The 13,512-nt window shown below is 38.2% G+C and overlaps 1 protein-coding gene across 1 annotated transcript; it reads left to right on the top strand.

Annotated features, from left to right (window-relative positions):
* Positions 1 to 3,929: 3,929 nt before the first annotated feature.
* Positions 3,930 to 7,087, top strand: LOC139192589 (probable flavin-containing monooxygenase 1). The gene is made up of 5 exons (XM_070814840.1): positions 3,930 to 4,491; positions 4,879 to 5,119; positions 5,623 to 5,801; positions 5,915 to 6,264; positions 6,518 to 7,087. Exons 1-5 carry the CDS (start codon positions 4,009 to 4,011, stop codon positions 6,930 to 6,932), a joined length of 1,668 nt encoding a protein of 555 aa, XP_070670941.1. The 5' UTR covers positions 3,930 to 4,008; the 3' UTR covers positions 6,933 to 7,087.
* Positions 7,088 to 13,512: the final 6,425 nt, after the last annotated feature.

Below are 13,512 nucleotides of genomic sequence, written 5' to 3'. Positions count from 1 at the left end.
CGATCTCAATCAGCCCCCTCTCTCCAACATTTATTTGACCCACTATTGTTTGTCCAATAAAAAACAATTTCTCGCTTCTTCATTTTCTTGGAAAAAGGAACAAACTGATAAACAATACCTTTTGAACATTGTAGTAGCTGACCCAAGACATCCTCTGGTGATCCTAGTCCTCGTGTTTCATGCACATTCTTGGACTTGAATATCTGGAAATTGTTAACAAAGACCAAAGGTTCCTTGTTTTGAAAATTAAACCGAGGAAGGGATCCTGGAAGTTTAATTAGCAAGTGGTTTAAGGTCAAAATTACAAATAAAAACACGTTAGTTTCTTTGACGTAGTTTTTTATTTTTTTATTTTTTTTTTGAAGTTTCTCTGACTTTAGTATTAATTAATTACAATATTTGCATGCTCAACTGAATCAGGTAACCCAAAGGGCCATCAAACCAGAATATATTATGTGAGAATTATCAAATTTTACGTATATTTTTATGCAAATTCTACGTATATTCGCAAGTCAAGTACCTGTTTACTAGTGGGTTATATTTTATTTTAAAAAAAAGAAAAAAAAAAGAAATTCAAGTTCTTAAATCTTGACACAGTCGCATCGTACTGGACGGGACCATATATATGGTTGTTGAGAATCCAGGCTAAATGAATTCATATTAGAAATTTAATAAATGGGGAAGTGAGAAAAAACATATAAAATTTAAGACAGAGTACTAGAAGCCTAGAAGATCGCCAATTTCTTACGCGATTGGTTGATTTTTAGCTACGAGAAACACCGAACACCACAATTGATTTGTCAAGTAATTCCAAATAATAACTTATAGAGCTTAGTTTGAGACGAATTTCAGACCTTTATCTCACACGGCAGACCTTGAGTTCGATTTTTGGTTCTGGTGAATCATTCAATGGTTGCTAGGAAGGTTGAAATGTCTCTGCGAGTATTTTTGGCTTCCGAAAAGATAGACCGTCGTGACGAAACTATTCGTTGATCCCTCTTTAAGAAGTGAAAAGTACTCTATATATTATGTGAAAAAAATTCCATGCCACGGTTTATGATAGCTAGGGGCCATTTTTGTTTAGACTTGAGTTTACGAACAAGAAAAAGTTATGTGATTAGTTTTATGTTCGACATAAATCTATATGTTGTTTGATTGATAATCTATGGCATGTAATTAGGTGATTTTTTTATATATATTTAATATAAGAGTTTTTATTTTTTTTACAAACAATATAATATTTTACATTGAATTTCTCTTAAGTACGGAGAGAAGGATTTAACTTAGGTGTAGATGAGAGAGCACATTAAAAGGTCGTACCCAGTGCACAAGGCTCCCGCTTTACGCAAGGTCTAGGAGAGGTGAATGTCAGCTAGCCTTACCCCCATTTATGGAGAGGCTGCTCCCAAGTCTCGAACCCGAGACCTACCGCTCATGGGCGAAGGCACTTGCCATCGCACCAAGTGCGACCAATTTGGTTGAGCCTATTTTTGTATTTATAAGATAAAACTATTGCATAACCTGAATTTTATTTGTTAACATAGTTGATTATTTAGGAATGTAAATTTTGTTGTGAATAGTTCTTTGTGTGTTCTCGATGTGGTACATGAGGAAATTGCTTCTCCCGGTCTCTTGATGAAAGGTTTGCAAAAGAATCATTAGCCCATTGACAAGTCTGTGAGGCTCTTAGGTAGATTACATGAATTTTTCTGAAAGACAAATTTCGGATTCGTCATTATCTTTTGGGAATAGAAATACAAAGTTTTTTTTCACTCTATGGTGAAATTTGAAAAGTTTCAAGACAATATTGTTGATAAATTAAAATGTTAACTCTTGACTTAAAAAGGTCTCATGCTTTCTCAAGTAGGTCATTTACAGCTTATTATAACGTCTGTCTTTCGGTGTCATAATTTTTTTCCAAAAATTTTCTTGTAGCCTTTTCAAATTCTACTAAGAAACTTTGGGTCATTGTGGTTTGTACTTTTGTATTGAGCGTTTGGTTTTTCCGTAATCAGATTTGGTTTGAGGACAAGTCTGCTCCCTTGAATTATTTAGTTAAGGTATAAAAGTTTACTCTTAGAGCTTAAACTTCTACTTCTAATTAAGTACACCAAAATTTGACATGAAATTTAAAATTTGAAGGATTAATCTCTAAAACCTAAGCTCTAAATAGTAATTCTACACCCTTAAAAAGTATAAAGCTAAAAAAAATTGAGTAGAAGTGAGAGCTTGTCGAAACTTAAAAGAACAAATATCTTATATTGAGAAGAATTTGGAAACAAATGCACTTGAAGCGAGTGTTCAATGTTCCTAACAACTTTTTACATATGCATGAGTAACTGTTAACCATTGATTAGTCTAAGATCCATGCCATTCTTAGATGTACTTTACCTAACAACAGTGGAGTGTTGATCTGTGGGGCCAAGGCAACGCTCTACCCGTATGGCAGATATCGATACTCAAATATTGGCATGTGGTCTAAGCCGCGGCAAAATTATTCGTACTCGCTACTAAGACTCCTGATGATTAGTGAACGCGGCCTTATGCTGAGTACTAATAAAAAAAATTAATCATTCAATATGAACTCTTAATTTGTTATTAGCCAATAAGTGCATGCACTTGTAGCATAAAATCACTGATACACGAAGAGTTCAAATAATTTCATTTAATTTGGTGGACTGATCAGATCTCGATTTAACTATACGTGCATTGACCTAAATTGATTGTCATTTCATCACAAACGCCCACACATGCATGGTCAACTTGTATCCATGGGAACACAAGGAAGTCAAACCACTGTTATGCTTAACTAATCCCATATAAAATTACGTTTCTCCATTAGTTAATTGATTTTTTTTTCCCGAAAATAAAATAGAAATGACAAATAATGGCTCGTAAGTCAAGTGGTTAAGAGTAGTATTTATATACTCAAGAGTATGTATTCTAATTCTTAATTTTGTGGTTATGTGTCATATTCCCTAATATTGTTCATAACATAAATGAACGATACTACAAAATAACTTATCAAATTTTCATTTCCTTTTGATCTAACACTAAGGTAGTGGTTGTTAGAGAGAATTAGCTTGGATATGATTACTCACTATATTAAAGGGATTTTCGAAAGAAGAAACAACTTCCATATGTCTAAGTTGAAGGTAAAAAAGTATTCCTACTATTTCCCACAAGAATAGTAGAATTATACTAAAGAATAACTTTTTCTTCTTGAGTATCTTCAACTTAGACAAAATATTGGCATTGTCATCAATTTTTCCTTCAAAATATGTTTAAGATAATGAATTATCATATCCAAGTCAATCCTCTTAACAAACACCATCTAAATTTCTTATAGCATAATTACTATTCCAGCTTACACAAACAAATTGAGAAATGAAACCGGGCTTATAATTATTAAAATCAAGTGGTATAAGTTGAGTGCAATGGAAAGTAATAAGATATTTGTTTCAAAATTTAATTTTGCAAGATTACTATTTTAGCTGTACATTATTACAGTAGAAATTCGTTTTTAAGTATTGAGTATTTTTTTGAAAAAGAGATATTTTAAATTATTTTTATTTATAAATAGAAAATTCGAACTCAAATGCAAGAGAGCGGCTATACTATCTTAACAAGTAATCTAACTCAAACATGCAACTACTGGGTAGTCTTTTAATAAAGCAAAAATCATTGGTTCATAATTGAAGACAAAGTTAGAGATGAAATTTTAACCACTGGGGTTTGAAGATACAGATATAAAATAATATACAGATATTGAAATGGACTAAGTTATGAATCTACACCAACAACATTTTATAATATAATATAATACCAATATCGATAGTAGTATTCAAGGTTAGTTGAAGAAAAGGTCAGCCTTAATCTCTATAAATCGGCCTCGTTTCTCAAGTCCATAACACATGCATATTATCGATTACAAAGTATTCAGACATACTTTTTTCCTTTAGCCACCTTATTGTTGTCCTACTTAGCCAGCTATACCAAATTTACGAAATGGCTGCTGCCAACGCCCACCACCTTCACTCAGTATCAAAAATTGGGATTATAGGGGCTGGTATTAGCGGAATCGTCGCCACTAAACAGCTTTTAGGACACAATCCGGTGGTCTTTGAGGCCACTGATTCCATCGGGGGTGTTTGGAAACAATGTTCTTACAATTCTACGAAACTTCAAAGCCCTCGTTGCAATTTCGAGTTTTCTGACTACCCTTGGGCTGAGAGAGACAATTCATCTTTCCCTTCTCATGTAGAGGTTTTGGAGTACTTGCATGGCTATGCCACACACTTTGACCTATTGAAATATGTCAAGTTTGAGTCCAAAGTGGTGGAAATACGTTATGTTGGTGGTATTGATGACCATCAAACCATCACCCAACTTCCCATGAATTCAATCTCCGGGGAGTATGGTAGCCTTTTGAGTGGCCATCCTGTTTGGGAGGTCGCTGTTCAGATGTCCAACATTCCAAACATCATTCAGGTTGTTTTTTCTGTAGATTTGATTTTACTCAAGTTTTAGTCATAATGTTCACGCATAATCCTTGATTAATTCTCTGAAAACAAAGCATGACTCTTAAATATGATGATATCCGCTATCAATATGAACTTCTATATATGTATTAAGTAGTTAAGCATTAGTATTATAGGTGATCAGTGTTGTACAATCATATCCAATTCATTGATCACATTATTGTTGATTACATCTCTCACATGTTTAACGTAGTATTCATTGAAAATTTTATGTACACATAATCCACCTTATGCTAGTAAATGTTACACATAAACATGTGTAACTTTTAGTTATTAAGCCTTAGTAATATTCGTTAGTTCTTAGCTAATTGTTCGTACTTTATTTTGGACCTAGCAGTGGTATGCATTCGAGTTCATCGTAGTTTGCATTGGGAAATATGGAGACATACCAAGAATGCCGAGTTTCCCGCGCAACAAAGGTCAAGAAGTATTTCAAGGCAAAGTCTTGCACTCCATGGATTACTCCAAGCTTGACCAACGAGCAGCTCGTGAGCTCCTCAAAGGCAAGAAGGTTGCAGTTATTGGCTACAAGAAGTCAGCTATTGACGTGGCAGTTGAGTGCGCAGAGGCAAACCAAGGTATATATAAAATAGAAAAATCTGATCCGAAATCTCTAATCATATTATTAAATTCCAAAAACATTACAAAACCTAATTAACAATGATGCCGGACCCCATATTTCTTCACTTCAGGAGACAGATATGGTCAGCCTGGTGGGAACTGTCAGTGTGAAAAGTAACATAAGCAACATAGATTATGTACTAAACTCAAGTTGACCACACGTTATCCGTTTTACCGATCGTAGCTTAAGCACCTATTTAATTACCCTTACCCATAACGAGCATCAATTTATAGTACACCATGACCACTTCAGATGAAATAAAATCATTGTAACAATATTAATTTGGATGCATGAAACAAATTTGTGATATCTATCGACATTTAAAAGAGAAATATTACAAAATTAGAGCTAATTAGTAATTTTTGTTTCATACAATCAAGCGAGCTTATTCAATATAATGCTCTAAATCATTGAAACATGACATTTTGGTTTGCTTTCTTTTTTATTGTGGTGAATAAGGACCCGATGGGGAGGCATGCACAATGGTGATAAGGACTCCACATTGGACCGTTCCATCTTACTGGATTTGGGGGCTTCCATTTTTCCTTTTTTTTTCGACAAGGTCTTCTCAATTCCTCCACGAAAGGCCAAACCAGAGCTTAGTCCGAGCCTTGTTTTGCCTTCTTTCATCGCCTATGGTAAATTCCATGTTTCTTAACACACTAATTTAACACCCTAGTACTACTCTTAATTATATATGTATTGCTAGTTATTCGTTTACTAACTATATTGCTACTTGCTTTTTAACCAGAGGATGATAGTTTCCAAGTTCATAGAGTCGTACTTGGAGTGGAAGCTTCCCCTTGTGAAGTATGGACTAAAGCCTGATCATCCATTTTTGGAGGACTATGCTTCATGCCAGATGGCTATTTTACCCCAAAATTTCTTCGCCGAGGCAGACAAGGGCAAAATATTGTTCAAAAGGTCATCGAAGTTGTGGTTTTGGAGCGGAGGAATTGAATTTGAAGACAATACCAAATTGCAGGCTGATGTTGTGCTTCTTGCAACTGGCTATGAGGGAAAGCAAAAGCTCCAATCCATATTGCCTGAGCCTTTCCGCAGCCTCATGGTTGACTCCTCTGGCACTATGCCCCTGTATAGGTGAACCCTAATTACTTGTCAAATATTTGACATGTTATATATTTTTTCTGCTAACATGACACACTCCATTTTATTTTAAATTGAGATTGTATTGTTATGTCATCAAATATGTCAAGCAGTATGAACAAAAACAGCTTTGAGATTAAACCAAAGTTGTAGGTACCCTTATATTTTTAACTGATTACTCACAAGTGGTAGTGTGTACATATAAAATATGTAACTAATTGTATAATGATTGTACATGCTATTTCAGGGGTACGATTCATCCATTGATTCCCAATATGGCATTTGTGGGATTCGTAGAGAGTGTTTCTAACCTGCAGACAGCAGAGTTGAGGTGCAAATGGCTAGGAAGATTGGTTGACAACAAATTCAAGCTTCCCACTGTCCAAAAAATGCTTGAACAGATAGGCAGAGAGATTGAAGTGATGAAGAAGACGACCCGATTTTACAAGAGGCACTGCATTTCAACTTTCAATATCAACCACAGCGACGAAATTTGTGAAGAGATGGGATGGAAATCTTGGCGGAAAAGTAACTGGCTTTCAGAAGCTTTTAGCCCCTATAACAGCCGAGACTACCAAGAACCGAAACATGCAATTTGCACTACAAAGTGGGCGAAGTTTGTTTTAAAGCGTCAATATCAGCTCCCTTTTAAATTTTATTAAGTAATTAACGTAGCTATTCGTACGTTCGGGGACTTCGGCTCTTAAGCCTCCCATATGCTGGTTTAAGCATTTCTTTTTCATATTCACGTTATTCATAGTAAAGCTGTGTTTAGCTGTTTGTTCAATAAAATAATAAAATAAAGCTTTTGTTATTATATTGCTCTATACAAATCTCATATTGTTCAAAAAAAAAAAAAAATCTCATAAATCATTGGCTCACATAGAGCAGCCCATGGAAATCAAATCTTCTAAATATCTTATCATACAAGCGAATGCAGAGTGATTGGTTGGAGAAGTTTCGACTAGAATTCAGGCAGGAGCAACACTCTTGGGGAATTCAAGGTTGGCAGCCCAAGGCTCAGGAAAATACCATTGAAGCCAAAGCTGAATCATCCAAGTTGGCCCATTCAGGTTGGTTTCAAATGGTTCACCTTTGGTAATCTCATACAGGAGATGATAGAGATGAGCAAGGAGAAAGGGGCCCGTTGCCACGTCATCAAAGTTGTGCAAAGCTTCCACTAGAGGGATCCATTCAACTTTCACTCTGTTGGACTTGTTTGGGAAGACATGTTTATTGAGCCACTACAGGAGAAAGTACATATGCTCTTGGTCCTTGTTGGCGTTGGAAGAAGAGGGGCCAAACTCCTTCTTGGCAAACGGGATAAAACCCGTGAAGGAAGTTCCATAACTCTTGAAGGTCGCAGAGTTATACACCAATTAAAGAAAAGGGGTAGAGCTGCCCGAGCTCTCGACGGTCGGGCGAGAGGGAGGAGCCCAATTGTGGGTAACATCCACGATTCTACCCGAGGACCTTGGCCCAAAGACCTGTGCCATATCCAGGATAGTTGGGGATATTAGACCCATCCTAAAGTCAAAGGTATTCGTGCCCGAGTTCCAGAAGAGGATGCCTGTAGTGAGAAGCTCAGGCTTAACGATCACGGTGTTCTTAGAGAGCATTATCAGCTCATAGATACCGTTGTTCATCCATTTTTGCTTGAAGGTTGGCTCGAGCTCATTTATCCATTGTGTCCATCCTTCATCCTTCATCAGAGGGAACCCACAACGATGGTTTGACCATTTGGATGAGGAGATGCCCGATTCGGCCAAAAATGGGTTCGGGGTGAACCATTTCTCCTTGGGCATGTTGTTTTCAATGGCAACAGAGACCCGAGAGGTCCATGCAGGTCCCAAGGAGTGCACTCCTCTCTCCTTGAATAAGAGTTTGTTGGAAAATATTAGTATTTAGTTTATTTGAATGTTTGGTTTTCTGGGCTTAGCCCGTTAGTATTAGGGTTTTGATTTCTTACATTTTAGGATTAGGGTTAGTTTATTATAAATAGCATGTTTGTTATTCATTTGAGAAAAAGTTATTCACAATGTAGTCTCTTAGGGTTTTGTAGCCGTTCCGGCATTCTCAGTTAGTTTAATAATATTCCTATTATTTCGTTAGTCTCGTTCGTTGCGCACTCTGATATTCAACTGAGTTCAGTATGAAGGCCTGCTCGAGGGCGATGCAGACCGTTAAGCAATGAATGACTGAATGAATCTGAAAAAGATGGATTCCTTAGAGACAGAGAGAGCGAAAGCAGGGAGATTTTGAATTACGGGCTGTTTGTGTGAGATTTTGAGATTTTAATTACTTTATTTGCCTTTTTTAACAAAAAGAGTGAAGAGAAACGGGAGTCGCAATGCAAGTGAATTCAAAGTGCCAGACAGACTTTGGTCAAACGCTTTATGTTTCCTCGATTGGGCCTGTGATTTTGTTTTATGGGTTTTGGGTTTTTCCGTGTAGATGTCACAGAATTAGTATAATATGAGAAATTTAGTGTTTGACTGATAATTTTGTGCCGTGGGGCCACAAACATGTACAAGACACATTATTTTGAACATAAATTCTTCGAGTTCTGCATTGTCATGAGGAAAAATAAATCCCCACAACAATGCTTGATTCGTTTAAAATATCTTTATTTTGTCATTTATGTGTAATAAATTTCTTTCGAAGTTTCCATTTGTGATATGAAATATCAAAGAAAAGATAAATTCTCTTGTAACAAGATGCACCAATTATTTTTCTTAACTTAAATGCAAATGTTGTTCATTATTCATGGGGACATCCGATGGATCCATACTCATTTTAATTTGCACAGGGCTTTAATAATGTCGTAGTCTCAATCAATTAACCAAAGCAAGTAGTCCAACGGTACAATGACCCCTTTAATTGTGATGAGACCAGTGACACGTGTTGATAACAAGATCAAGTCAATCAAGACGATATATGATTATCAAGTATTGTGTCTCTATACAAAATTAGTCTCTAATTATTACCGTGTTAGTGTTAACTTTCTTGATGTGCAAATATAAGTTAAGTCGCTCAATTAAGACAATATGTCTGTCTATTTGCACCTAAGTTCGAATCTCTTAGTTGAATGACTTGCTTTTGACACTAGACATTTGGACAATATATCCGTTTCTTTGCACTTGGGTTTGAATCTCTTACCGAAATTTCGATATTAGGAACTTGGTGGGGAATACCACAAAATTGTATATAAAAACTTAAGCACAATGCATCGCAATTGCCAAATGGTGCCACAATTGAAAAAAAACAATGTGGACATTTTATTGAAAACTCAATAGCTGTCGTTTCCGAAGTCAATCATTTTCCATGAATTAAATGACACCTTTGGCTCTGGGTAACCAAAAAGTTGACACTTAATTTTTTATTAACTAAACTCTAATATGAAATTAAGTCTAGAGATGTAACATGCAACCAAATAAATAATCTCACGGTTGGCTTGACTCCTTGATGGCAACCTCTAGGTTAAACAATTAGCTAATTATAATTTTGACTATAAATTATTTATAATTATGGATGACTGTTCTTATAAAACAAAAATAAAATGAGTAATAAGATCAATCGTTCACACTTGCAAGCTGATCCAAACTTATGAGTTATGTTGATGCACAAAACCAGAGGTCTTGGAACAACGTAAATCCGACCATGAATCTGCAAGAAAGTAAATAACACAAGATGTATCATGGTTCACCCCAATATTTGGGCTACGTCCACACTGATATTGTATTTCTGAGAGAGAAAGAGCTCTGAATATGAGAGTGAGGGCTTTGAGAGAGCTTAGAGCTTAGGGGATGTGAGGAGGCTTTTGAGCCTTTCGGTTTGTGAGGGTGAGGGCGTCCCCTTTATAGAATAAGGGTTCGCTCTTCAATACAAAAAATGATGGGCTAGAGTTGGTGCTCGCGGCGAGGCGGTTGCTCAGCTGGCGGGGATGCTCTCTAATGATGGTGAGGGTGTCCCTTTTATAGAATAAAGGCTTGCTCCTCAATACATAAGTGATGGGTTAGGAATGATGCTCGCGGCGAGACGGTTGCTCAGCTGGCGGCGATGCTCTCTAATGAAGGTGAGGGAGTCCCTTTTATAAAATAAGGGCTCGCTCCTCAGTACATAAATAATGAGCTAAGTCCCCCAAGTATTTTTTTATGAGGCCCAATATATGGTATATAGTGTAGTCCCCTAAATCTTCAGTCAATAGAGTCTGTTGGCTGGAGACTTCAAATTGAATCCATGTATGGGCCGAAGTGGCGGTTGTTCAGATGCAGTATTTGCATACCCTGCACTGAAGCTTTGTAGGTGAAGCTTTGCAAGTGAAGCTTTGAAGCTAGAGCTCTGTAAATGAAGATTTTGAAGCTAGAACTTTTGTAAATGAAGCTTTTGAAGCTGAAGCTTTGTAAATTAAACTTTTGAAGCTAGAGCTTTTGTAAATTAAGCTTTCGAAGCTAGAGCTCTGTAAATGAAGCTTTTGAAGCTAGAGCTAGAGCTTTTGTAAATGAAGCTTTTGAAGCTGGAGCTCTGTAAATGAAGCTTTTGAAGCTATAACTTTTGTAAATGAAGCTTTCAAAGCTAGAGCTCTGTAAATGAAGCTTTTGAAGCTAGAGCTTTTGTAAATGAAGTTTTTGAAGCTGAAGCTCTGTAAATGAAGCTTTTAAAGCTAGAGCTTTTGTAAATGAAGCTTTTGAAGCTAGAGCTCTGTAAATGAAGCTTTTGAAGCTGATTGACATGAGTGATGCTCATGAATGTTTATGTTGATTGACATGAGTGATGCTCATGAATGTTGACATGAGTGATGCTCATGAATGTTTATGTATGATTGATATGAATAATGCTCATGAATGTTTATGTATGATTGACATGAGTAATGCTCATGTATAATTTGAAGTACTGGGCGTACTTTTGATCACTTGGTTGGCGATAATAGAGGGTTTGGCTCTTTTGGGCATATGGGCCTTCGCCCTCCACATAACATTCCTGTCCATTATTTTGGGCTTGCCGTTTTTTGTTTTTAATTTTTTATTACTACCCTCTGATGGGGTTTATACAGATGTCTGCAAAAGATAAGAAAAGTAAATTACATCACTTTAAAGTAAGGAAACTTTATCTTCCTCCTAGGTCTTCCCTTTCTTTTTCTTTTGCATTGTCCCCCATATGCTCTCGATGAGAGCCTCCCTTTTTCTTTTTCTTAAATATTCTCACAGCCCACGTTTAGCCCATTCTCCAGCCAAAAGTGAAGACGATGTGCAGAGCACATTCGACGAAATTCAATGTGTAGAGCATCTTTTCTAACTTGAAAACTCTTTGATAAAGTCCTCACTGATTCGACAACCCACATCCCCCTTTTGATCTTCCCAAGAGGTATGGAATCGAGGAGGCTGAGGGCAAGATCGGAATCAGCGTTTAATCTGGAGAATATGTCATCCGGGTCGGCTGGGAAGTAGGTGTCTCGGAGGAGGTAAAGAGCTTCGGCAGCTCTTGCTGCTTTGCTGAATTCTGACCGACTCTGGCTTCTACATGATGGTATTGCTGCCAGGGCGGGAGACTTGTAGAGGCGCCGAGATGAGCCAGACTCGGTTTGGGCCTACCAGAGTTGGGTGGCGGCGACCGCAGTCTGGTGAGGATCGAAGTCACAAATAAGTCTATTAATCACATCTCTAAGGTAGAGCCCTTGGGGAGAGGTTACAGGAACCTTCATGAAATGCGGGTGTTCAAGTTGCCGATTTCGAGAAAGATAGTAAACCACAGGAACTTTGCGGTTCTGATGGTACCTGGGTGACTTCTCAGTCCACACTTTCGCCCTCTTCGGACTCACTTGGCTATACTTCTTCATTCTACCCTTCATTGTTTCCTTCGTTTTCTGAAAATAATTAAAGCTTTTGGGTTCTGGGTCGATTGACCGGATTTTCTCGCGGGTCGCCTGGAAGTCGTATGGGGTTTGGGATCCGAATCCATGGCAGATAATAGGTGGCCACTGAGCCATGCACCGCCACCGAGGCTGACGGACTGCTCTGTTATGGCGACCTGAACGTCGGGGTTCTTGCTGAGCTCATAGGCGCATGAGAGCCCGGCGGAGCCAGCACCAACTAAGACGATGCCGGTGTCAGCGTAAGTGATCATGTCAGTCATGTAGTGCCTAGTCATCTCCCTGGAGACGATGGATTCCTTGATGGGGTCGAACTTGAAGGCGCTCAAGTCGTACGAGGAGTTCAAGCCGTTGGCGGACGTGGAGACGGAGAGGCCTCCGTTGCTGGCAGGAGCCGCCTTAGCTGGCTAAAGGCGGACCATGAGAGCGCTATGGAAGGGGAGTCGAGGAGGAAAGGCTTCTGGAGCTTGGTGGTGAAGCTGGAGTCGCAGCACTTGGCGCATATAGCGAAGCCGAGTCAGCCTCTGTGGTCTGATACTTGGTTTCCATTGTGAAGTCACGGCCCAGGATTATGGAAGTACTTGGTTTGTGGCTGCAATATGCTAATACGAGGGGGAGAGAGAGAGAGAGACAGAGACAGAGAGAGAGGTTCTGTCTCGGTGGATTTGCAGATCTGGGTCCTTATCTCCCCTAAATATTCGGGTTCTCTTCTGCCATTCTGTAGGTGTTTAGTTTCTTGGATTTTGCAGATTTTGCAGATCCACGGCGGAGGTGAAAAAGTGAGAGAGAAACCGACACAGCTTTTCGTGTCGTTTCCCACAAACGGCGCCAAATGTTGATGCACAAAACTGGAGGTATTAGAATAACGTAAATCCGACCGTGAATCTGCAAGAAAGTAAATAACACAAGATGTATCGTGGTTCACCCCAATGTTTGGGCTACGTCCACATTTATATTGTATTTCTGAGGGAGAGAGAGCTCTGAATATGAGAATGAGGGCTTTCAGAGAGCTTAGAGCTTAGGGGATGTGAGGAGGCTTCTGAGCCTTTTCGGTTTATGAGGGTGAGAAGACCCTTTTATAGAATAAGGGCTCATCCCCTTTTTACATATTTGCCCCTTCCATTATTACATAATTACATTTGAGTCCCTCGAGTATTTATACGGAGACCTTAAGTATGGTACAAACAATAGTCCCCCAAGTCTTCAGTCAAGAGAGTCTTTTGGCTGGAGACTTGAAATTCAGTCTATGTGTGGGCCAAAGTAACTAGATGTCGTCTTGAACTAATACTTGATATGAGACAATGCTCAAAGTGAAATGATGCTTAACCAGAAGTAGCACATGTTGCGAGGCTACTCTGTTTGTGGCTTATGTT

The sequence above is a fragment of the Malus domestica genome, chromosome 15 (assembly GCF_042453785.1).
Source record: "Malus domestica chromosome 15, GDT2T_hap1".
NCBI classification, from domain to species: Eukaryota; Viridiplantae; Streptophyta; class Magnoliopsida; order Rosales; family Rosaceae; genus Malus; species Malus domestica.
This window is presented reverse-complemented; position numbering and strand designations above follow the sequence as displayed.

Excerpts from the sequence above, each read along its gene's own strand:
- LOC139192589 (XM_070814840.1), top strand. The coding sequence starts at position 4,009 with ATGGCTGCTGCCAACGCCCACCACCTTCACTCAGTATCAAAAATTGGG. Across the intron at positions 4,492-4,878 it reads ACATTCCAAACATCATTCAG|TGGTATGCATTCGAGTTCAT; the intron begins GTTGTTTTTTCT and ends TGGACCTAGCAG. Across the intron at positions 5,120-5,622 it reads GTGCGCAGAGGCAAACCAAG|GACCCGATGGGGAGGCATGC; the intron begins GTATATATAAAA and ends GTGGTGAATAAG.